This window comes from Miniopterus schreibersii, assembly GCF_964146895.1.
Source record: "Miniopterus schreibersii genome assembly, chromosome: 11".
Taxonomy (NCBI): Eukaryota; Metazoa; Chordata; class Mammalia; order Chiroptera; family Miniopteridae; genus Miniopterus; species Miniopterus schreibersii.
In genome coordinates, this window is record NC_138111.1 from 66,876,555 (window position 1) to 66,898,979 (window position 22,425).

Genomic DNA, 22,425 nt, shown 5'->3' on the forward strand with positions numbered 1-22,425 from the left:
ATTTACATAAAATGGATCATCATTAGATATTAATGCTTCTTAATTCTTTAAAGATATTAATGGTTTTGAAAAACAATATTAAATAGTATACATGGTATTATAATTTCACATCTGAGAGTTTAGCTCTATCACAATATTACTAATTGAAAACAAAGGTGAAAATCAAGAAAAACCCTGACAACCACATAAGCCCTGAACCAGCAAAATAAAAGGTACAGAATCTGTGCACTAAGCCTCATCTATTTTCCTTATTTAAAAGGCCCCTGGAGTGTTCTGTGGGTGGTATTGTTTGTTGTGTGTGTGTGTAAATGCTCTGCGTGTCATCTGCAAGCAGGGGAGCTGGGGGGCGCCCTGGACTTGCTCTCTTTTCTGCTCTTCCTCAATCTACAGTCAGGTCTTCTCCACTCTGCCCCTAAATGATGGGGGAGGTCAGAGAAAAATTCAGACGACTCTTGTGTCTTACTTGGCTCCTTCTCTCTGGTCTTCATGTCTTCCAGGGGACCCCTGTCCCCCAGCCCTGCCCCCTCTCCACCCGTTAGCTGAAGGGCATCAGACTTGCCACTGCTCTCCAGACCAAGCTGCAGGCAAGGACGGCCTCGCAGACCCTCCTGGGGTGGCCCCTGCCTGCTTCTCCAGCTTCACCTCTCCTCTGTCACATGTGCTCCGCTGAAGTCACGACCCAAATGACTTCCCATCCTACATTCCTCACATTTGCTGGCCTCCTGGCCTTTCCCAAGCCGGGCCCTCTGACCTGAACACACACTCATCTCTTCTGCCTTTTCTCCTGTGAGCTTTTAAGCTGCTCGTCCTTTCGGGCTCAGCTTAGAAACCCTTGAGGGGTTTGGGGATCACCCAAGGCCGGAGCCACCGCCATCCTCTGCCTCACACCGGCTGCTTCTCCATCGCAGCCCTGCGCCCATTAGCCCTCTCAGAGGCTGGGGGCTCTTCCCTCCATCAAACTCCTCCACTAGCTGGGCCACTGCCTCCCCCAGCACCACATGAGGAGCACCAAATTATAAGGGAGAGTAAGGCCGTCAGTGACAGATACACAGATGGGCAAGGTGTAGACTCACAGCTGGAGAGGAGACTAAACAAGGAACTTAAAGCTCTTGGTGTTTTGTGCATAGAAGCAAAGTCCTTAAGAGTTTCACTATTAGTAGAGTGCAAGACAGTGTCCAAATCAGTAACTAAGACCTTCAAGAAAGGCATGTCAAGGCAAAAAAGAAAGAAACTATATATGAAATAGCAGCAAACTAGGTAAAATAACATTTGATCATTCATTACATGTGATAATTGCTCTGGTAAATTATTACTTCAGTGTCGCCTGGTAACCTCAAAATGGTCATTTTAGTTCTAGGTGTGTCTAAGTCGTGTTTCCTTCCTCAATGCAGGATGATCAATGATAGTAAATGCAGTTGCTTATACATATAATTGATAAAATAGGTTTTAAATACGGAGTATATAGAATTATACATTTTATAGAATTTTTCAGGTAGAATTGCTTGAATTGGTAAATTACTTTATTGTTTCTTTGCTGACTTTTGTGAAGCCTTTGTATATAATAAAGACAGCAATGTTACATTTATAGATGCAAACCTACTGCTTTGATGTGGACCAATTTTCAAGTGTTCAGAAAGCAGTTAAAGGAAAGGGGAAGATAAGAGCTCTCTCCATTCTCTTTCAGGTAATCATTATACACAGACTTAACTCTAACTTAATTCTTTTTTAATCACCTGCAGTATTGATGTGAAATATCAAAACATTCTTTGAAACAAATAGAAGAGCTCACAAGTGGAATGCTAACTGGTGGCCACGGTGTGGACCCACACCCCTGAACCTGCGGCCGAGACCCCCTCCCCGCAGTGCAGGGGCCCCAGGCTCACCGCGCAGCAGCTGGAGGTCGGGATGCCTGGAGCCCCTGGTCCTGCGGCCTCACAGCCGAGGAGCCCCCCCTCCGCCAGGCCTTCCCCGCCAATCGCAGCCCAGACCCAGACTGGAGAAGCAACCAGGGGCTGGACAGGCCAGGGGAGTCTGTCAGACAGTGACCCTGAGCTGTGGGGGCTCCTGAAAGGGAGAAGACAGGCAATGTCGTGGCCTGGACTCACTGCCTCAGAGAATTTCTGCAGTCGAGCTGCGCTGGAAGCCCTGGGGTCCTGTCTGAACAACAAGTCCTCGGGGGTTATCCTGGCAAGAGATATTCTGGAGGAGCAGAGGTAGGGGATGAAATCGAGCTGCTGCGTCAACGCCGGGCCTTGGAGGCCTTTGACCTGGATCCTGCACAGTGGGGGTCAATGTCCAGCCTTATTCGGGGTCCCCAGCCAATCTGGGGCCTATGCAGCCCTTCTGCAGCCTCACGACCCAATCATGGGGCTGGACCTGCCTGGCGGAGGCCATCTCACCCATGGCTGTGTGTCCGATGTCCAGAGGATCTCAGCCGCATCCATCTTCTTTGAGTCTATGCCCTATAAACTGAACCCCCAAACTGGCCTCCTGACTATGCCCGGCTGGCAATCACTGCTCGACTTTTCCGACCACGGCCCGTCATAGCTGGAAGCAGCGCCTATGCCCGCCTCACTGATTGTGCCCGCACGAGAGAGGGGTGCGATGAGGCCAAAGCACACCTGCTGGCACACATGGCCCACATTAGTGGCCTGGTGGCTGGGAGGGTGATCCCTTCACCTTTCAAGCATGCCGATGTTGTCACCACTGCCACTCACAAGACGCTTCGAGGGGCCAGGTCAGGACTCATCTTCTACCCGAAGGGGGTACAGTCTGTGGACCCCAAGACTGGCCGGGGATCCCTTATACGTTTGAAGACCTAATCAACTTTGCTGTGTTCCGTCCTTGCAGGGGGCCCCCCACAACCGTGCCATTGCTGCAGTGGCTGTGGCCCTAAAGCAGGCCCGCACCCCCATGTTCCGGGAGTACCCCCTGCAGGCTCTGAAGAATGCTCGGGCCGTGGCTGATGTCCTGCCAGATCGAGGCTACTCCCTGGTGTCTGGTGGCCTGACAGCCACCTAGTGCTGGTGGGCCTGCGGCCCGGGGGCCTGGATGGGGCTCGGGCTGAGCGGGTGCTGGAGCTTGTATCCATCACAGCCAACAGGGACACCTGTCCTGGAGACCCAAGTGCCATCACTCCGGGGGGCCTTCGGCTTGGGGCCCCAGCCTTGACCTCTCGACAGTTTCGTGAGGATGACTTCCGGACAGTGGTGGACTTTATAGATGAAGGGTCAACATTGGCTTGGGGGTGAAGAGCAAGACCCCCAAACGGCAAGATTTCAAATCCTTCTTGCTCCACGACCCAGAAACAAGCCATGGGCTTGCTGACCTCAGGGAGCGGGTGGAGCAGTTTCCGGGGCCTTCCCCTGCCTGGTTCTGATGAGCACTGAGGGCTCCAAGGAAATGAGGCCCATGGACTAAATTCATTCGCCTTCCCTGTACCTGGACCAGGGGAGGGGATCGCCGACCAATGTGAGCCCGTGGCGGCTGTGACTCAGCCTCAGGCTCTGGGCGCCTCAAAGCCAGGTCCCCGCAGGCCTTGGGCCTCAGGAGCGTGCAGGGAGCAGGGTGCGGGCTGTGCGGGGTGAGAGGCCCCAGCGGGCGCGGGCCCACCTCTGCTGGGCTGCGGGAGCCCAAGTCGGGCTCCGATTCCCACTGAGTTCAGACCAGACTGGACGTGGGCGGGAGAAGGGGGGGAAGGAGCATCCAGGCTTTGGCCGCCTCTCACACAGGATGCGGCGCTCCTGCTAGTTTCCCGTCTGTGTCACTTATGCCATCCTGGCGCGACCCTGCCACCCAGCGCCCGCTGGCCCAGGGCCTTCCCGAGGACTCCAGGAGGGATGGGAGGTGCTGGGCTGGGAGCCCCGCCCGGCGGGCACCCCGTGCCTGCTGTGCAACAGCCGGGCTGCTGGGGTCACCGACAGGTAACAGAAACCCCAAAATTTCGATATTGTAAACCCATGAGGTTTTAAAAACTCTGTCATGAAAGGAAGTCTTAGGTAGCAACCCCAGGATCCAAACTCGCCTGCTTTCTCATCTTTACATATTGGTGCCCACCCTCAAAGGTCCCTCCTGTGCCAGAATGGAGGCTGGAGCTCCAGCCATCACACCTTCACTTAGAAAGGGCCCTTCCTGAACCCCAACAACTTCTACCCACATCCCGTAGCTGTCAATTTAGCCACAGGCCTCACGTAGCTGGGAGATGTGGTCTAAGCACAGTCCTGCCCTCAATACAATCGCCTTCCACAAAAAGGGAGGAATGCGTTTGCATAAGACAACCTGCAGGCCCCACTACATCCTGTTGTTCTTTACCCTTTGCAGGGAGGGGGGTGTTTATCACACACACAGCTCAGAAGAAATAAATGTGCTCAACAACTTATGAGGAAAAGCATAGTCTGTGACTCGCACTGCCCTAGGCCCTTTGCACACATGGTCCTGCTTACCCCTCAGGGCAGGCGTTCCCAGCCCCATGGTGCAGATGAGCACTGGGAGGTGTAATGCTGACAAACTAGAATGCAGAGGACCCTTTAGATAGACCAAACCGTCTGACATGAGTTGCTGCACAGTACTGCAAGCACAGGGGCCTAAGGAATAGGATTCTGTGCACTAAGTCCACAAAGGCCCCTCCTTCTAAGGCTGACAAAAATCAACAAACAGGAGGCTATGACCGCTGCCCTGTAGCTCAGGAAGCAGGCCTCGCATGACACACCAATGAAAAAATAGTCATGTCAAAATACCCGTATGGTGCTGTGAAAGCAAACGTGCTTGGTAAACAGTCGAAAAGAATGGAAAAGTTTGAGCTTGATATTTCCCAGCATAGACTAGGGGTTATTAATAAGTCTGGAGCTCCCTTTATGCATTCAATAGCTTTATGCCTGTTGTATACTTGCTGCTCCATTACCCATCAGGGATTACTGAGGTAAATTAGATATGGCCCTGCCCTTAGGGAGCCCACCATCTATGGGGAGAAAGGAAGTACACAGACAATCTGATCATATCATGACAACTGGGTGGCATGGGAACACGTGAGAAGGGCATCCAACCTGGAGGGGCAGCAAGGGAGGAAGAGAGAGTTGTCGGAAAAGACTTGCTGAAGAGTTGAAAGCTGAACAGGGTCTTGAAAATTGAACTGGAGGGGACCAAGCCAGGTGTAGGGAAGGAGAGTCCAAAAGTAGGCAGATGCCATAGAGGGCGGCACATGGTTCGGCTGGGAGGGAATGAAGAGAGGAGGGAGGAGAGCATCCTGAAGAGTTGGCAGGGCCTTGCTGTGACGGGTCACATACACCATGCCTAGGAGTTCGCATCCTCTGGCCACTGGCATCCTTCCCTCCTTGTTTGGGGGGAGCTACTTTACCTGTGTGCAGTCTTGGTGGCGTCCTTAATTTAGACGCCCTCTGCTCCCCCAGCGGATGGGTGGGCAGTTGACTCCAGCTGAGCCAATTGGAGCATCACCAAGTCAAGGGGGAAAGTAGTTGGATGGGGCGTGAAGGAGAGTGTTGAAACATCTTCACTAGAACAGAAGTGAAGGGGGTTTCTTTGAGTCATGAAAGGATTACTAGTTGGAAGGGAAGCCAAGCCCAGGGTAGACATGATGTGTGATGTTTTCTTATAGCCTGGGTTCTTGTTACTTCATTTTCATGTCTCATAACTGAATATAAATACTGTATTTTATTCACTGGAAATATGTACTTTGTAGTTGTAATCATATTTTGTAACTGGAAATTCAATACTTACTGTTTTAAATGAACACTGTTATGTAAGATTCAGATTATGTAGACATCACTTCTCTATGACAGTTTGGATGGGGTTCTATTGAACACATTTTCGAGTAATATGTGCGAAAGCCCTATCCAATTTTCCTCTTATCCCATGTTCACCTAACAAGCTTTTTGAAGTTTCAACCCAGTAACAATAAGGTTTCCAGTGGAAAAGTGATTCCTCTGTTATTTATGTTATTGGAGAATTCTTTAGTTTTCTATACTCTAAGGCGTTAAAACTGTTGCACCATCCCACCCAGAATAAGACAGAACTGACTTCCTAGGAGAGCTTCTGCCTTCATTACCTCCAGGAGTGAGATTTCAAGACACACCCGGGAGCCGTGATGCAGGGGAAGGAAGCCAGAATTGATAGGAGGTGCTGCAGCTGCTCTAATAGCCTCTCATCCGTCCGGGTGGAGAAGGGATACTGGAGAACTGGAAAGAAAACCTAACATTTCCAAGACTTTGCTTCCTGGTAGAAAGAGCTGAATGGGGAAGACGGAGGACTTTGTCTCACTGCCACCTTCCAAATCTCATCACCTCAATTTACACGAAGACGTAGTTTCAGCTGTAGCTTCCACCACTGGGGCCAGAAGGAGAGTGGAATGGAAACGGTGAATCCAGCGTCCAGCGGCCACCACACGGAGACGTCACAAAATGCCCTGGTGGAGGAGGGACGGATAGACCTCGCTTCACCCTGCCCTCCCCAGGGGAAGCTCTGATGTGCTGAGCCCGGCTGCAGCCAGTGTCCTCCACGTTCGATCCCTTGAAATCAAAGCTGTATAATTTTTTAAAATGAAACATTAATTTATTACATGTAAAGCCTGATTTTAAGCACTTTTCCGTTTCTTACTGAGTAATACTGGCTTTCTAATCAAAATGCTGATAAAGGAAAAAAATGAATGGAGAATTAGGTATCCATTAAATTCATTTTTGTGTGTGAGTCTTTCTTCTTAGTGAATCAAGTTGGGAGTTTTAGAGGAGACAAGTTTTCTGATGGTGGAAGTAAAATAGAGCTCAAACGCTCACATGTAATTTCTCTCCTTTTCCTCCCTAGAGTAAAAGTATCAGTAGAAAGGTTATCACATGTGGATACTGTTCAAAGGATCTAATGATGATGAAATGTAATTTTTATCTCTCTAGCATCTTCTTAGTTTATCTGAGAATGACTGCTTTGAGTGACAGTAAAGCTGTTTAATTCCCTGTGCTGGAGGAAACCCTGCCTAGAGGAATTGTTATTAACTCTGGAACAAGGGAGGCTTCATGGGCTTTCCATAAAGAACAGCAATGTTGAGAGAAGGCAAGATTGTGGGTGGTGTGGGGTAAAAACCAAGCTGAGTTCGTAAGTTCCAAGAGGGCACTAATTAGAGCCACTTGCAAGAAAGCTCTTTTTAACTTACTTTCATGAGTGTAGTGTACTTTTGGTGAGGCTTTCAGAAGAAATTTTTCTTAAGGCATAAAAGGATTTCAGGTGAGGTTGTATTAGAATGCTGGGGGGCTGGGTTGTTGGTTTGTTTGGTGGTTGTTTTTGCATTTCCATGTAATTTAATCCCCACTCTCTTTTTTTTTAATCCTCATTGGATATTTTTTCCATTGCTTTTCGGAGAGAGTAGAAGGGAGACAGAGAGAAAGAACCATCGATGTGAGAGAGACACATTGACTTGTTGCCTCCCCCACACAGCCGGGCCGGGGATCAAGCCTCCAATAGAGGTACGTGTCCTGGACCCAAATCAAACCCAGGAGCCTTCAGTCCCCGGGCCGACACTCTAACCACTGAGCAAACCGGCCAGAGCTATCCCCACTCTTTTTCTTTCTTTTTGCATCCCAGGTTGGACTAGCTGAAAACTCCTGATTGATTAGGCCTAACTCAGTAGACTGCGTTGTGAACTAGAGCACTAACAGGAAACTCCTGATATAAATATGACTCTCTACGCCGTGTTTCCAACCTTCCACCGCACGCACTCTTTAGTTAATACTAAAGCACTTGGCTCCATGGCATCATCTCCGGTGATGTTCTCAATAACATGCTTGGCCACTGCGTTCCATTTCCCCCATCGCCCCCTGTAATGAAGGTAAAGGGACAACTGCTCTTGCACAGCCAGTGAGGCGCCGACGGGAGCACTTGCCCTGTGAGTCTCCCTCCAGTGTCCGTCACAGGCTCACCTCGGAGATGCTGCGGGCTGGGTTCGGGAACACGGCAACAGACTGAGTGTCACAGTGAGGCAAGTCGCACGGCGTTTTCAGCTTCCAGGTGCATAGAGAAGTCGTGTTCACTCTATGCTGTAGCCTGTTAAGGGTGCAATTGCATGACGTCTGAACAATGTACGTACTTTAATTTAAAAAGACTTTATTGCTAAAAATGCTATCATCGGAGCCTGTTGGAAAAATGGCACTGATAGACTTGCACATTTTGTGGCAGGGTTGTCACAAAACTTCAATTTGTAAAAAACAAACAAACAAACAAACACAATGAGCACACAATATCTGCAGGACACAATAAAGCAAAGCGCAGTCAAAGAAAGTGTGCCTGCATCGGGGAGAATAAATGTTCTGGCATAGCAGTTACCCAAGTTGCGACTTTGTTTCCTTATAGTCATTTCTAATTGTGTTTGAAATAAGCCATAATAAAATATTTTCAATTAATATGAGCTATTTTTAGCAGTGCAAAAGTTCATTGCAATTTTGAAAGTTTTATCCCTTATATAAGATGGGCATCCATGTTTAATCACATCCACAGAGCACCTTGACTAACACAAGTATGTTACATTATCTTTAAGTAAATGAATGCCAATATGCTCCAAGGCATCAAAAAAATAAAATACTTGGGGATAAATTTAACCAAAGAGGTAAAAGACCTGTACTGGAAAAATTATGACATTGAGAAAAGGTATTGAAGAAGATACAAGTACATGGAAGCATGTGCCATGCTCATAGAGAGAAAGAATTAAGACGGTAAAAATGCCCATACTGCCCAAATCAATCTATAGACTCAATGTCATCCCCATCCAAATACCAATAGCTTTGTTCACAATTCTAAAATTTATACGGAACCACAAAGGCCCCTAGTAGCCAAGCAGTCTTGAGAAAGAAAAACAAAGTTGCAGGTATCACCCTGATATCAAACTATACTACAAGGCAGTAGTAATCACAACAGCATGGGACTGGCGTAAAAACAGACACAGATCGATGGGACAGAACAGAGAGCCCAGAAATAAACCCTCGCCTTTCTGGTCTATTAATCTATGACAGAGGCAAGAATACACAGTGGGGTAAAGTCTCCAATAGTGGTGCTGGGAAAACTAGACCACTCTCTTACACTATATCCAAGAATAAACTCGAAGTGCATTAAAGACTTAAATGTAAGACCCGAACCATAAAACTCCTGGAAGAAAACCTAGGCAGTAAACTCTCTGATATTGCTCTTAGTAGCATGTTTTTGGATATGTCTCAGGCAAAGGAAACATGGGAAAAAATAAACAAATGGGACTATATCAAACTAAAAAGTTTTTGCACAGCAGACTCACAGATACAGAGAAGAAACTGCTGGTTGTCACATGAGAGGAGCTTGGGGGTGTGCGTGAAAAGGTGAAGGGATTAAGAAGTACAGATTGGTAGTTACAGTCCCAAGGATGCAAAGTGCAGTGTAGGGAATATAGTCAATAATATTGTGATAACTATGTATGATGCCCGGTGGGTACTACACTTACTGGGAGAGTACTTCGTAAATTAAATAAATGTCTGACCACTATGCTGCTCACCTGAAGTTAATATACAGTAATACTGAATGTCAAATGTAGTTGAAAACTAAAAAATAAGAGGGGTGGGCTATGACTATAACCCGTTTCTAGGACTCACTTTGGAGAGAGATGGGGTGCAGGGGTGAGCCCAGGCCCCCTGAGAAGTGAGTCCTTGTCCCAGGCAGTGCTTGGGCCTCAGGGAGGAGACTGGGGCCCCTGGCTCTGACTCAGGGCCCCTCATCCAGCAGCCCTGGGGCTCCCCTCCACCCAGCACCAGTTCCACGGCCCCACCCCCAGGTCCTGGGGCAGTTCCCAGCAGAGGCCTGGGAGTGGAGGGGGTGCCTGACACCCAGTTGTGCTGAGTGGTTTCTGGACTGCCTAGTGTAGGGGTGGGCGGAGGGGAGCCTCAGGGGACCCAGAGCACTGGATCCCCGTCTATAGTTTGCCCCCCAGCCCTGCAGTGTCCCGTGTTCACCCCACACATTGCCGCCCATGTATTGGGGCTTCCAGGCCAAGCGCTGAACAGTAGGGGGGGGGTGCTCCCCTCCACTGTCTCTCCTGGAGCTGAGGCAGGGATGGTCGCCCACCGGCCCTCGCAGCACTGACTGGGGTGGCCAAGGGCATCTGCCGCAGTAGCCAGAGCAGGGCCACTGGCCGGCCTCGGCATTGGTGGGTCCACAGCTCTGTGCCCATCGCCAGGGCCAGTGACCTCAGCCGGACGCCAGTTGACCCTGTCCTGACTCTGCCTTTACTCCCACTTCAGCTGAGCGCTGACCATGGCCCCGAGCAAGCCCTGGGTCTACCCTAACCCCCAACACCCCACTACTCGGGACTGACCCAGCCTAACCAGCCCTGACCCAGCCCTGAGCCCTGCCTTGACTCCTCAGGTAATGACTCCTGACCCCAACCGTGCCTGGCCTTTAACCGGGAGGTTGCATGGCCTGGACCACAATGCGGTCAGTGCTATGAGTTCATGAGAGAAGACAGTAGACTGTGCATGAAAACATGGGAAAAGGTATGAAAAGGTAATTCATGGAAGAGGACATTTAAATGGCCCTTAAACAGGAAAGAATGGTTAATATAGTTATCTTTATGAAAAAACATGCCATTTTCAATCATCAAATTGTAAACATTTTCTGAGATTGATAAAGACCCCTCACCCTCTGTTAATCAGTGATTTCGCCATGGAGTGAAGGAAGCAGCCAAACTTCAAAGACCTGTTCAGTCTTGTCTACTCCAGGGTGTAATGTCCTGGACTCGTTGTACTAGAGGCAAGATCCTCTCATTTCACATTCATTTCCTTACGTGTTTGTCTTGGTCCCTGGGCTGTGAACTCTAGGCTACAGGGAAATGATTTCATTCACCCCTGAGTCTAGGGGTAAGAGAGGAACGGAAAGAGCACTGCACCCAGTACACACTAAAATAACAAGTAATCACAACAACTACTACTCTTATTAATGAAAGCAGAAACCAAGGGCACCACCACCTTACTTATTGGTTAAGGACATGAACTTCAATAAAGTTTTAAGAATATTTAGGGTTTGCCCAGGCAAGTGTGGCTCAGTTGGTGGGGTGTCCTCCTGTGCGCCTAAAGGTTACTGGTTCGATTCCTGGTCAGGGCACATGTCTGGGTTGGGGGCTGGCTCCCCGACCCCCAGTGGACATGCAGGAGGCAGCCAATCGATGTTCTGCTCTCACATCGATGTTTCTCTTTCTCCCTCTCCCTCTCCCTTCCTCTCTCTCTAAAAATGAATTTTAAAAATATTTTTAAAATATTTACAGTTTGATAAAATTATACCAGTGTTAGGAAGAATTTATGCTCCAATATAGAGACTGGAAGAATTCATAAGGGTTGTAAAAGGGAAGGTAGCATTGACGGTGAAGGTGAGGTGAAGGTGCTGAGGACAGTATCAATAGAATTAAGATGGAAGAGTCCACGGAATACTGGGTGGCATTTGTCCAATAGACATTTAGAAGTGCCACTTTGGAATTTCGGAAGCGTATTTGGGTTGGAGATACAGATATAGATTCTTTGGAGACACAGGACTTTAGGAATGGAGGTGACAGTTGAAGCCATAGAGTATTAAATAAATCATCAGAAAAGAGCCTGTAGAAGAAAATTCCAGACGAAAACAGACAAAAGAGCCAAATAAGGAAAAGGGGCCTGTAAGAGACTGAGGACTGCACGTGGTAAATGTGAGCTGCGAAAGACTAAATAGAAGATGTCTTATTAACCTTTTAGAAATTTTATTGAGATACGATTTAGATACTATGAAATTCACTCCTTACAAGGAATAATTCATTACACTCAGTTAATTTTTAGAATTGTGCAACCTTCACCAAATGTGCTTTAATCTCTGTCCCCACCCCAGCTCCAGACAGCCACTGATGTGCTCTGTGTCTCCTTCAATTTGTGTTTCCTGCACATTTCGTGTAAATGGAATCACACAGTGTGTCATCTTCGGGTCTGGCTTCCTTCACTTAGCATAATGATTTTGGAGTCCATCCGTGTCGGGCACATATTAGCATTTTCTTCCCTTTCATTCCATTGTCTGGCTGGGCCGCCTTTTGATTGTCTATGGATGGACATTCGGATTGTTTGCAGTTTGGGGCTAATATGAGTATTCTTGTGGGCGTCTTTGCGTGAATATGTTTTCCTTTCTCTTGGGTAGATTCCTAGGAATGAAACTGCTGGTAAGTTTATCTCTGAAGTTTTAGAAACTGCCAAACCGCTTTCCAAAGAGTCTGTATCATTTTACATTCCCACCCCAGTGTATAAGGTTTCCACTTTTCCCACATGGTTGCCAACAATAGGGAGGATCTGTCTTTTTTATTATAGGCATTTTATTGGGCGTGAAATGGTATCTTTTACTTTTAATTTGCATTTCCATAATAACTAATGTTTTTACCTTCTTAATGACCACTCATATATATCCTTGAATAAAATGTCTATTCAAAACTTTTACCTATTTCAAAAAGTGTGCTGTGCCCGGCCAGGTGTGGTTTAGTGGTTGAGCATCGAACCTATGATCCAGGACATCATGGTTCGATTCCTGGTCAGGGCACAAGCCCGGGTTGCAGGCTCGATCCCCAGTGGGGGGCATGCAGGAGGCTGCGGATCAATGACTCTGTCATCACTGATGTTCTTTTCTCTCTCCCCATCTCCCTTCTTCTCTGAAATCAATAAAGTACAGTTGGTTTTTAAAAAGTGTGTTGTTTTTCTTTTCATTAAGTTGTAAATGTTCTTTATATATTTTATTCTGGATAAAAGTTCTTTATCAATTCAGTGATTTGCAAGTATTTTCTTCAATCTGTGAGTCTTGGCTTTTCATTTTTTAACAGTGGATTTTGAAGAGCAAATGTTTTAAATTTTAATGAAGCCTAACATCAATTTTTTATTGTATGGATCACACTTTTGATGTCATATCTAAAATGTCATAAAGATTATTTCCTATATTTTCTTTGAGACATTCTAAGAGTTGTTTTATATTTGGGTCTGTGATCAATTTTGAATTCATTTTTTGTGTAGCCTGATGTAAGATTTGTTGTTTTTGTTTTGTTTTGTTTTGTTTTGCCCATGGATATCCATTTGACTCAGCACCATATCTTCTTTTAAAAAAAGACTAGATTCCCCCCATTGAGTAGCTATAGGACCTTGTTAAATTCAGTTGACAATAGAAAGTCAGGTCTATTTTGAACCCCTGATTCTGTGCCATTGACGTACAGCCTACTTTTGTGCCAGATTCTCACTGTCTAGATTAATGTGGGTTATAGTAAATTTTGAAATGAGGTAATGAAAGCCCTGAGATTTATATTTTTTACAAACTGGGTAGGCTATTTTATGTTTTTGTATTTCCATATGAACTTTAGGGTCAGCTTGTCAATATCTACTCCAGAAAGTTCTGCTAATATTCTGACAGGAACTGCATTGAACAAATAAATAAATTTGAGAAGTGTCATTTAAAATATTTTTTTTATTCAGATTTCTCTTTAACCATGAATTATTTAGAGAAGTGTGCATCTTAACTTCCAAATGTTTGGAGGCTTTCTTCTCACTTTTATTTTTATGTAATTTAAAGCTTAAACTTTGGACACAATAAAGGAAAATGCAATTGTGTTCATTTAGTCACTTCATATAGGTCCTTCAAATATCATTGGAGTGAACTTTCCAAGTATTAATTTTACATAGAAGTTCTCATTTTTTGCACGTGTAGAGTAACCATAGGGGATGCCCTGAAAATACAACCCCAGGCTGCTGGAGATGTGTTTATCAGGGGAGTTCCCAGACAGGAATAGTGGGAAGCGGGTGAGTCCCCACTGCACATTGCTTCCTGGGCCAGCAACAGAGATCCAGTAGGGACCCACGCCAGGAGAGGGGCCCAAACCTCCAGATCTGCTGCTTTATGCTGCATGACCAGAGTCGCCCAGGCCCTGAGTGGGGAGGAACTGGAACGAGCATGGTGACTCACAGGCCCTTCTCTGTGGAACAAGCACTCGGGGTGAGGGGAGCACCAGCCTCTCCCCTGCTGGTCAGGCTGATTCTGAGCTTGTGTTTGCGGCATGTACTGCTCAGCAGGCCCATGGCTAAGTCAATGGGTAGCACTCGCCAGCCTGGGCAGCCTTGAGCCCTGGATATGAGCAGTGTCATGGAGCCTCGAGGGAGGCTGGCCTGTGGGGAGGCAGGTCTTTCACAAGCAGAACTTGCCCTCTGGCCACTTCAACACTCAAACTTTTCATCACTCTCCTTTCTCCCCCAAGCCAGAGAAAAAGCACAGTTTCTCACAGGTTTGCCAATCTTTCATTTTTCAAACGCTGTCAACATCATTTTACAAAACAAAGGACATCTTTTCCCTGATTAACAAAGAAGCACATACTGCAGAATAAGCAAGTTTGCCCCAAAACAACACATTTAGTGACTTCCATGAACCACCCTCCTTCTCTAGCCAAGAGCAACCCCAGTGTCCACCAGCAGATGGACAGATAAAGAAAGTGTGGTCGGTACATACAGGAGCCTTGAAAGGAGGAAAACACGTCACATGCTACAGTGTGGATCAACCTCTAGGACATTATGTTAAGAGAATTAAGCAAGTCACAAAAGGACAAATACTGTGTGATTCCTCTCACACAAAGTATCTAAAGTAGTCAACGTCATAGAAACAGGACATAAAAAGCTAGTTGTCCAGGCCTGGGGGAGGAGGTGGGAGAATTAGTGTCTAATCTGTGTAATCCAGGGTTGAGAAAAGAAAACTTTCTAGAGATCTGTGACACAGCAATGCAACTATAATTAGTGCTACAGACCTGTACACTTAAAAGTAGCAAAGATGGCTTAAGAAAGGAAGAATCATAGGCACACATTTCCATGACATAGGATTGTCAACAGATTTTTAGATATGACACCAAACACCAAAGCAACAAAAGAAAAAAATAAATTCAGCTTCAGCAAAAGTAAAGACTTTTTTCTTTCAAAAGATACTATTAAGAAAGTAATAGACAACCCACAAAATGGGAGAATTTTGTGGAAATCTTATCTCTGGGAAGACATTTTTACCTAGAACACATAAAGAACTTTTACAGCTCAATAATAAAAGACAAACCAACTGAAAGTTGGCAAAAGATGAATACACATTGCTCCAAAGAAGACATACACGTGAAAAGGTGCTCAACATCAGGGAAACGCAATCTCCACCCCCAGTGAGATGCCATTGTAGAACCACGAGGGTGGTGCTCCTATGTCACTGGGATTTCCCTAGGATGCCAGGGCTTCTTCAAGGGGACTTATTCTTAGTGGAGGAGGAAGTCTCTGGAGCCAAACACATGTGGTGCCCCCAGGCTGTCCCAGTTCCTGGAGTGTGACCTGCAATCGATCCCCTGACATCCCCGGGCCCGCTTTCCTCACAGAAAAACAGGTGAAATGTGACTCATTCCCAGGCTCTGTGTGGACACCCAGTGAGCTACAAGGAGGTGGAGCAGCAGAGAGCACCAAGCACACAGGGAGCCCCTTCTCTGCATGAGCATCGTGACTTCCATGAAGGAGTGGTGGGATGGCATCACAGTCACTAGTAATGCCGTCCTGCTTCCTACCTCATGAGCTGCCCTGCAAAGTGTCATGTCAAGTCTGTTTTTCTGTAATGAAGATGGTTGGCTGCAATGAAAATATGAAACACTTGTTCCCTTTTTTTCCCATTGCACCTACCCGAGTATTTTCCAAGGACGAATGTGCAAGTCTCTGCAAGATTCCACGTCGCCTGTGGAGTTGGACTCACCTTCGGTTGAAGCAGCGATGGGCCTCCAGTTGGCCCCGCTGTGCAGGTTCCAAGGAAATTTCATGGCTCGGAGGTGGGGGCAGCCCAGGTTCTGCCTCCCCCTGGGAACTGTTCATCCAAACAAGGACTCAGAAGGCAGGAACGGCCAGGCGAGTGAGAACAGGCCCAGAGGCACCCAGGGGCTAGGTGTGAACCTGGTGATGGTGACTGAGGGCTCAGTGCACACAAGGGCGGAGCAAGTAAGTTCCCTTCAAACACGACTCCCTCAGTGTTCCTAACAACCCTGGGAGGGGAATGTGTTACCCTCTTTCACCATCAAGAGCCTGAAAGCCGAGAAGTCACAGGACTAGTTTGCACCAGTGAACAAGCATCCAATCTGTCGGTCACCCGCCACATTTGCATCCAGTCCTTGCCACCCTGGGTAGTGACATATCCAGTGGGCACGTGGGAGGTTGCTTACCCATGAGGGGTGGCAGCTTCTGGACCAGCCCCACAGCACTCACTGAGTCTGGCACAAGCTCTGAGGCCATTTCTCTGTGCTGAGCCCCGCTGCACAGGGAGGCGCAGCGGCTGGGGAAAGCACAGCCGAGGGGAGAGTCTCCTTCACAAAGTGCCCAGGGGGACTGGGGGACGTGGGTGCCGCCTGCTGCAGGAGGGGAGGGAGGCAGCAAAAGGGCACCTATGGGCTGACCTTGGATTTTGTGAAATGGGGTGAGGGCCTTGACATGAGTCTATTCTCCCCCAAGCTCTTCGTGGGGGTCCAGGCCTCCTTCGGAACTACAAGGCTTTAGCCCCATCTCATTGCTCCTGCTGGACCACTGCCCTGGGCCACAGCTTTGAATGCTGGCTGGAGCAGGGACCATGCTCATGGAGCCTCAGCTGTCCCAACCCAACCAGAGCCCAGGCAAGGAGACAGAACTTAGACATCGGGAAGAGGCCCTGGCCAGGAGGCAAGGGGGTGAGGGCCAGGGCGTGGCTCTGTGGGAGCAGAGCTGGGACAAGGCAGTTTTGCAGACAGGAGTCCCCTTCCTGGCTCAGCTCCTGTCCCTCAATGTTTGCCCATCTCACACTTACATCTGGGGTTCAGGTCCCCTGCTTTGACTGTGGGGTGTGTACCAGTGCCCACAGCAGGGTGACCCGAGACCCCTCCCTCAGCCTGGACCTCCAGCTCCCACCTGCCCTGGGCCCACACACACCTGGGCCCCTACTGCCCCTGCTGGTTGGTGAAACTGGGCCACAGTGTGTTCGGAGCTGTTTCCAAGGCGGATGTCAATCTGCGCAGCATCTGTTCCCTCAAGAGTCCAGCCATGTGTGGGAGGGAAGATACAGTAGTTGTGGGGTGTCCTTGAAGACCCGTGTCCCTGAGCCCAGTCCCCCAGCCACAGCAGATGGGTCTTCCTCCCTCAGTTGGACAAGATTCCCCCCCACAGAAATCCCACAAGGGACTTGGTATTCTCCCCACTCACTGTCATTTCCCGTGTACCCACCTTTAACAGGCTTGTCATCATTATGTCTTGTCACCCCGATTCCAGCCTCACCCCTCCACCCCCTCCACTTCCATCATCCCACTAAGACTAGAGGATGCTTCTCCTGCCAGGAGGCCTTGAGGCAGAGAGCCTGTCCCCTGAGGCCAAGCCTTTTCCTCTGGGCTCAGGCCACAGTCTGGCCTTGGGAGCAGAAGTGATGGGAGGGGTCCCTGGGGATTAGAGAGCTGTGTGCTCCCAGGAGCAGTCAGAAGGAGTCCCTGTCAATCTGGAGGGAGTGACTGAAGGGTCACCTGTGGATCCATAGCACCCATGACCTCCCACATCCTTCCTTCCTCTCAGGTGCCCTCTCTAGGGAGCAGCGCAGATCTGAGTAAGGAGAGAGCGGCCCCCAGAGCATTTTCACACAAAACCATCTTTATTCAGAATAGACACACAATGTCCCAAAGGTGCTGCTCCTACCCCCACCCCCACCCTAACCGGCCTTCCCTCCCTCCCTGCCTCCCACCCTCCCATGTCAGTAGAACAGCCAGGATCAGCCCTGGGATGAGAAGGAGCCCTTGACTCCTCTGGGGGACAGCCAGGTCACATCTAGTCTGGGATCCTCCACGGGCTGGCAGAGGGAGGGACTCCCCACTGCTCCATACTGGCTGCAGTGCCGCTTCCTCCAGCTCCCTGTGACAGACTCGTCACACTTTCTCTTTTGAGGCTGTGAGGGGCCAACCAGCCCCAAAGCCACTGTTGGCCTCCCGCAGACCCCGAGGTAGGCCCCTGGCAGGGGGGTCTTCTCAGCACGGGCTGGGCTTCCAGCCAGAGCGCGCTTCCCAGGCTTGGAAGCTGGAGGTGAAGCTCGCGTGAGCCCTAGTGTCTGACAGAACTGGGACTGGGCAGCTCCCCGGGGCCCCCGACCTCCTGGGCGCACAGAGCCCGAGGCAGGGACAGGGCTCAGAGAGAGCCGACAGGGAAGCAGGCTCCTAGGAGAGGCCCAGAGGAAGGCCAGGCTGGGGAGGTCCTCCTCATCCGCACTGGACCTGCCCTCTGGCCCCAGAGTCTCGGCAACAAGCGAGGTCTCTCTGGGAATGGAGGCGTCCCTGGGTCCCAGTCCAGAGTAAGCCTGCCCGTGACCCTGGGGAGGAGAGGGGGTGCCTGGAGCAAAGAGTGGTGGGTACTCCTGACGTCCTGAAGAGACAGCAAACGCCTTGGGCCTGGACAGGTGGGCCTCTGCTCGGCAGTCACTTTGACGGTCCTTGAAGTCAGTGTCTGGTGGGCAGGCTTTGTCACTGACCCCGAGCTGGGGGCCGTGGTCACGCCTCTGGGCATCTTGGCCAGCTGCAGACTCAGAAGGACTTGGGTCCAACAGGGGAGCACCGTGACTCGGGGGTGCCTGCCCACCCTCCTGCTCCCCCGATGCCAGGAGTCGCTTCTCTACCAGCTGGGGGAAGAGAGGGACAGTGACTGGCTCTGCACACAGGTGTGCGAGGAGGAGGAGTGTGGGTGATGGGACAATGGGATTGGGGGGAAGGGACCAGGGTGACACCGCAACTCAAATCCAAAACAGACATGTGGCTCTCCTGCCATCCCCTGGGCCATATTCCCAGCTGTGTGTCTTTCCCTCCCTTTCCCTTCCACCCTCTCCTTCCTGTCACCCTCTGCTCTTCATAGTCCCCTCCTCCTGTGGTCCTGCACTGCACCCACCCCAGGGCTGGCCCCTTGGCAGGCCATGCCTACAAGCAGGGGTGGTGTAGACAGACTGCTGTGTCCCCCTGTTGTGGGTTGCTCCCTGCCCTGGTTTCCCAGGGTGCTCCTTCCCATGGCTCACCTGGGGTCCCCCCACCCCTGATCCACTTGGAGTCCCTCCCACCCTGACTCACGTAGGGCCTGTCCCTCCTCTAACTCACCAGGGGTCCCGCCATCCCCTGGCTCACCTGGGCAGGAGTGAGTCCTGCTTCCTGCTCCAACTCCTCAGCTAGGGCCAAGAGCTCCTGTTGTGCTTCTGGGGAAAACAATTGTTCCTGGAGATGGGAGTCAACGAGCACCTCCACCTGGGACAGAAGGAAGAGGCAGTGAGCACCCTTGGCAGGGAGTAGTCAGCAGGACCTGGAGGACAAGTGAAAAAGCGAACAGCCACCCCATCCTCTTGCACATGCTGGGTATTATACTCCATCACAGTCTTCAGACAAACACACACACACACACACACACACACACACACACACACACACACACACCCCTAGCTCAGAAACAAAAAACAGAGTTCAATCCCATCGGCCTGGGCAGAACCCAGTCCTGGGTGCTGGAGTGCCACCCTCTGGAATCTTGTAGACCCCGGAGCTCTGAGCCAGCCCACCTTGGTCATGAGGTCTCCCTGGGAGCACAACCAGTCCAGGTAGCTCAGGAGATCCTCTCCCTGCTGCGACTCCTTTCTGTCCTGTTCCCATTCTCCACCTGGCTCCCCTGCGGCTGAGTGGCCCAGCCCCAGCAGCTCGTCCATGAGGTCCATGTACTCCTGCACGGCCGCGGGGGGGATCCCATTGGGTTACTTGGTCTCCTGGGACCACTGGGGTGTGTGGGCTCGCTGGGCCGTGGGTACAGCCTTCCTGGGAGTGGGAGCTGGGCAGAGAGGGAAGAGGAGGGGGGTGAGGGGACAGGGCTTCCACCTCCTGAGCACTCGATGGCAGTGTTTGGGGCCAGTGTTTGGGCAGTGTTTGGGGACATTAACATGGGTGTGGCTGGGTCAGGACCACCTGAAGCTGTGTGACCCTGTGAGGGGAGAGGGCCGAGGGGAGCATCCAAGGGAGTCATGTGTGAGGACATGTGGAGCCACCGATTCTCCAAGGGCCCGCCACCCAGCCCGCCTCTCAGCAGACTTTCTGTTGGGTCCTCTGACAGGGAGGTGGGAGAGGGGTTAAGAAAGTTGACCAGGTCCAGACCCCATGGTGACAAAGGGCAGCTAAGGCTCTGGCTCTCAGGGCTGTTTCAGTTGAAAGATCAGAGCCCCTTGAAGGAAAAGGACCGATGTGGGTGGGGAAGGGGCCTGCCCTAGGCTCTGTTGCTTTGGCCGGGGGTCCTGTGGGATCCTGCTGGCGTACCTGGCTGTGGGCCCACCACTGGGGCTCGGGGCCCCCGAGGATCAGGTCTCAGTGGGGCTGGAGGAGGCTGTCCCTGTGCCCCCTTCTTTAACTGCAACTTCTGAAACCGCATTTCCTCCTGCGCCTCGAACTCCATGAACCTGGGGGGTGAGGGGCACGGGCTGAGCTGAGAAGGAGGCCGCCGGGGCCCATCACAGGCAACAGCTGATGGAGGGAGGGGAGAGCCAGGGCCTTGGGGCTGTCAGGGCCGGGCCACCGAGGACGCAGGAGGCGGGCTGGCAGGGCACATGCCCTGCACAGCCCCTCTGGCTGGAGTCTGTCTCCACTGGGCTGTGTTCGTGTCCCCCACCCCCCCGTCCTGGGCCTTTATGTCCAGCCAAAGAAGGGTCAAGGTCAGAGGAGGGTGGAGCTCGCGGGGGGGTAAGACAGAAGCACCCACGCTCTGAAGGTGAGGGAGAGCCTTCCAGAGGAGAAGGGCCTCTGGGCTGGGAGGACCGTGTGCTGGCCGCCAGCCCTCCGCCCAGCACCCTCTCTGAGGAGCATCATCACAGCTGGACCCTGCCCTGCAGTGGGCCCACCACCCACTGCAGTCAGCTCCCCTGCCCACAGCTGTTGGGAACAAGGCCCCTGACTCACTTGTCTGCCATCTCGTGATAGATCCTCCTGTCAAAGTTGCTTTTGCCCTGCCACGCGTGCACGGCCCGCCACATTCCCTCCTCCAGCGCCATGGTGGGCTTCAGGCGGGACAGGGACCAGAGCTCTGGGCTGTGTGTAATGCCTCAGGGTCAGTCCGGGGCTACAGCCTGCCCTCCACCCGCCTGACCACCCCAGCTCTGAGGAGCACATGTCCCCAGCCCTCCCAGCATGACTGAGCGCTGGCCGGGGAGGGGGAGGCGTCTGTGTGTGAAAGACAACCCGTCCCAGCTACTGTGGTTCCTGCCTCACATTCGCGCCAGCCATGAACCTGGACTCGAGGCTGACCGTCCACTCCCACCCTATAGCTGGGACACCACCCACAGACCTTCCTGCCAGTATCCTGGGGTCAGCCAGCCTGCACGCCCCTCCCACGTTCCTCGTTGAGGTGAGAGCTCCAGGTGAGCCCTGCGCCCTGCCCAGGGCACTCACATGAGAAAGCAGGAAAGAGCTTCCACATCAGGACTCTGGGGAAGGTGCTCCCGGGCCAGGGCCTTGAAGCACTGCCAACGTCGGAAGTTCACGTACACACTCTTGGGGTTGCAGGAGTCATCTGGCGAGGCCTTGGGCCGGGAGGTGCCCTGGCTACCTTCTCTGGAAGCCCCATGTGGCCGTGCCCCAGGGTTCATCGAGGTCACGATGGGGGCCAGCTGGGCAGCTGGTGGTGGAGCTTGAGCTGGAAGGCTGGGAAGCCAGCCTCCCTCGCTGGCGTGGGTGGCCCCAAAAGCCGAGGCAGACATAATCATCTCCACCACAGAGTCTTCCAAGAAGAGGGGTGCAGGACATGCAGCACCCTCACAGAGGGCCCCTGGAGTACTTCCGTTGAGGGGAGCATGAGTGAGGATAGTGGTCTGAGTCAGGGGGTCTGTGGTCGCCCCTCTTCTGACCTGACCTGGCTCACAATGTTGTAAGTCCCAGTCCCAACGGGGCCTTGACCAGCGTCTCCTGCCACCAGAGGTGCCCTGGGCAAAGCCGGCAGCACCGAGGGGCGGCCAGGAGGGAACGACAGGGTCGTGAGTGACTGCAGATGCTGCTCCCAAGATGGCCTGTGTGCAGGGCCAGTACTGGGCGCAGGAAAGGCCTGTGCTGTGAAAGGAGTGGTGGAGGCGCCAGGGTTCAGGGGCACATCCGCTCCCCGCACTGCAGATGCTGTTGAGACAAAGGGGATGGGTGAATGGAGCAGGACAGCCAGCCAACGGGACTGAGGCGCTCTGGGTCCCCTTTAGCCACCGGGAATCAGAGCAGTGAGTCTCAACACGAGGGCCATTTGGATGGGGCAAACTGTGGAGTTTGCAAGTGTCCTCAAGTCACTGTCATGCTCTGACCTCCAGGTGAGAATTGTGCCCCTGGAGAGCCTGCTCCCTGACCACTGTCTGTGAGAAGGATCAGCCCAGCCAGCGCTG

General features: G+C 51.2%; 1 protein-coding gene and 1 pseudogene across 2 annotated transcripts; one reads left to right on the plus strand and one right to left on the minus strand.

Moving 5' to 3' along the window:
• Window positions 1-1,905: 1,905 nt before the first annotated feature.
• On the plus strand, window positions 1,906-3,389 carry LOC308563581 (serine hydroxymethyltransferase, mitochondrial pseudogene; annotated as a pseudogene). Its single transcript has one exon. The product of its transcript is annotated as a serine hydroxymethyltransferase, mitochondrial pseudogene (transcript).
• A 16,387-nt stretch (window positions 3,390-19,776) lies between these two features.
• On the minus strand, window positions 19,777-21,768 carry NUTM2G (NUT family member 2G; the record flags this gene model as incomplete). The annotated part of the gene is made up of 4 exons (XM_081150786.1): window positions 19,777-19,850; window positions 20,330-20,469; window positions 20,966-21,094; window positions 21,455-21,768. 4 exons carry the CDS (start codon window positions 21,766-21,768, stop codon window positions 19,777-19,779), a joined length of 657 nt encoding a protein of 218 aa, XP_081006912.1.
• Window positions 21,769-22,425: the final 657 nt, after the last annotated feature.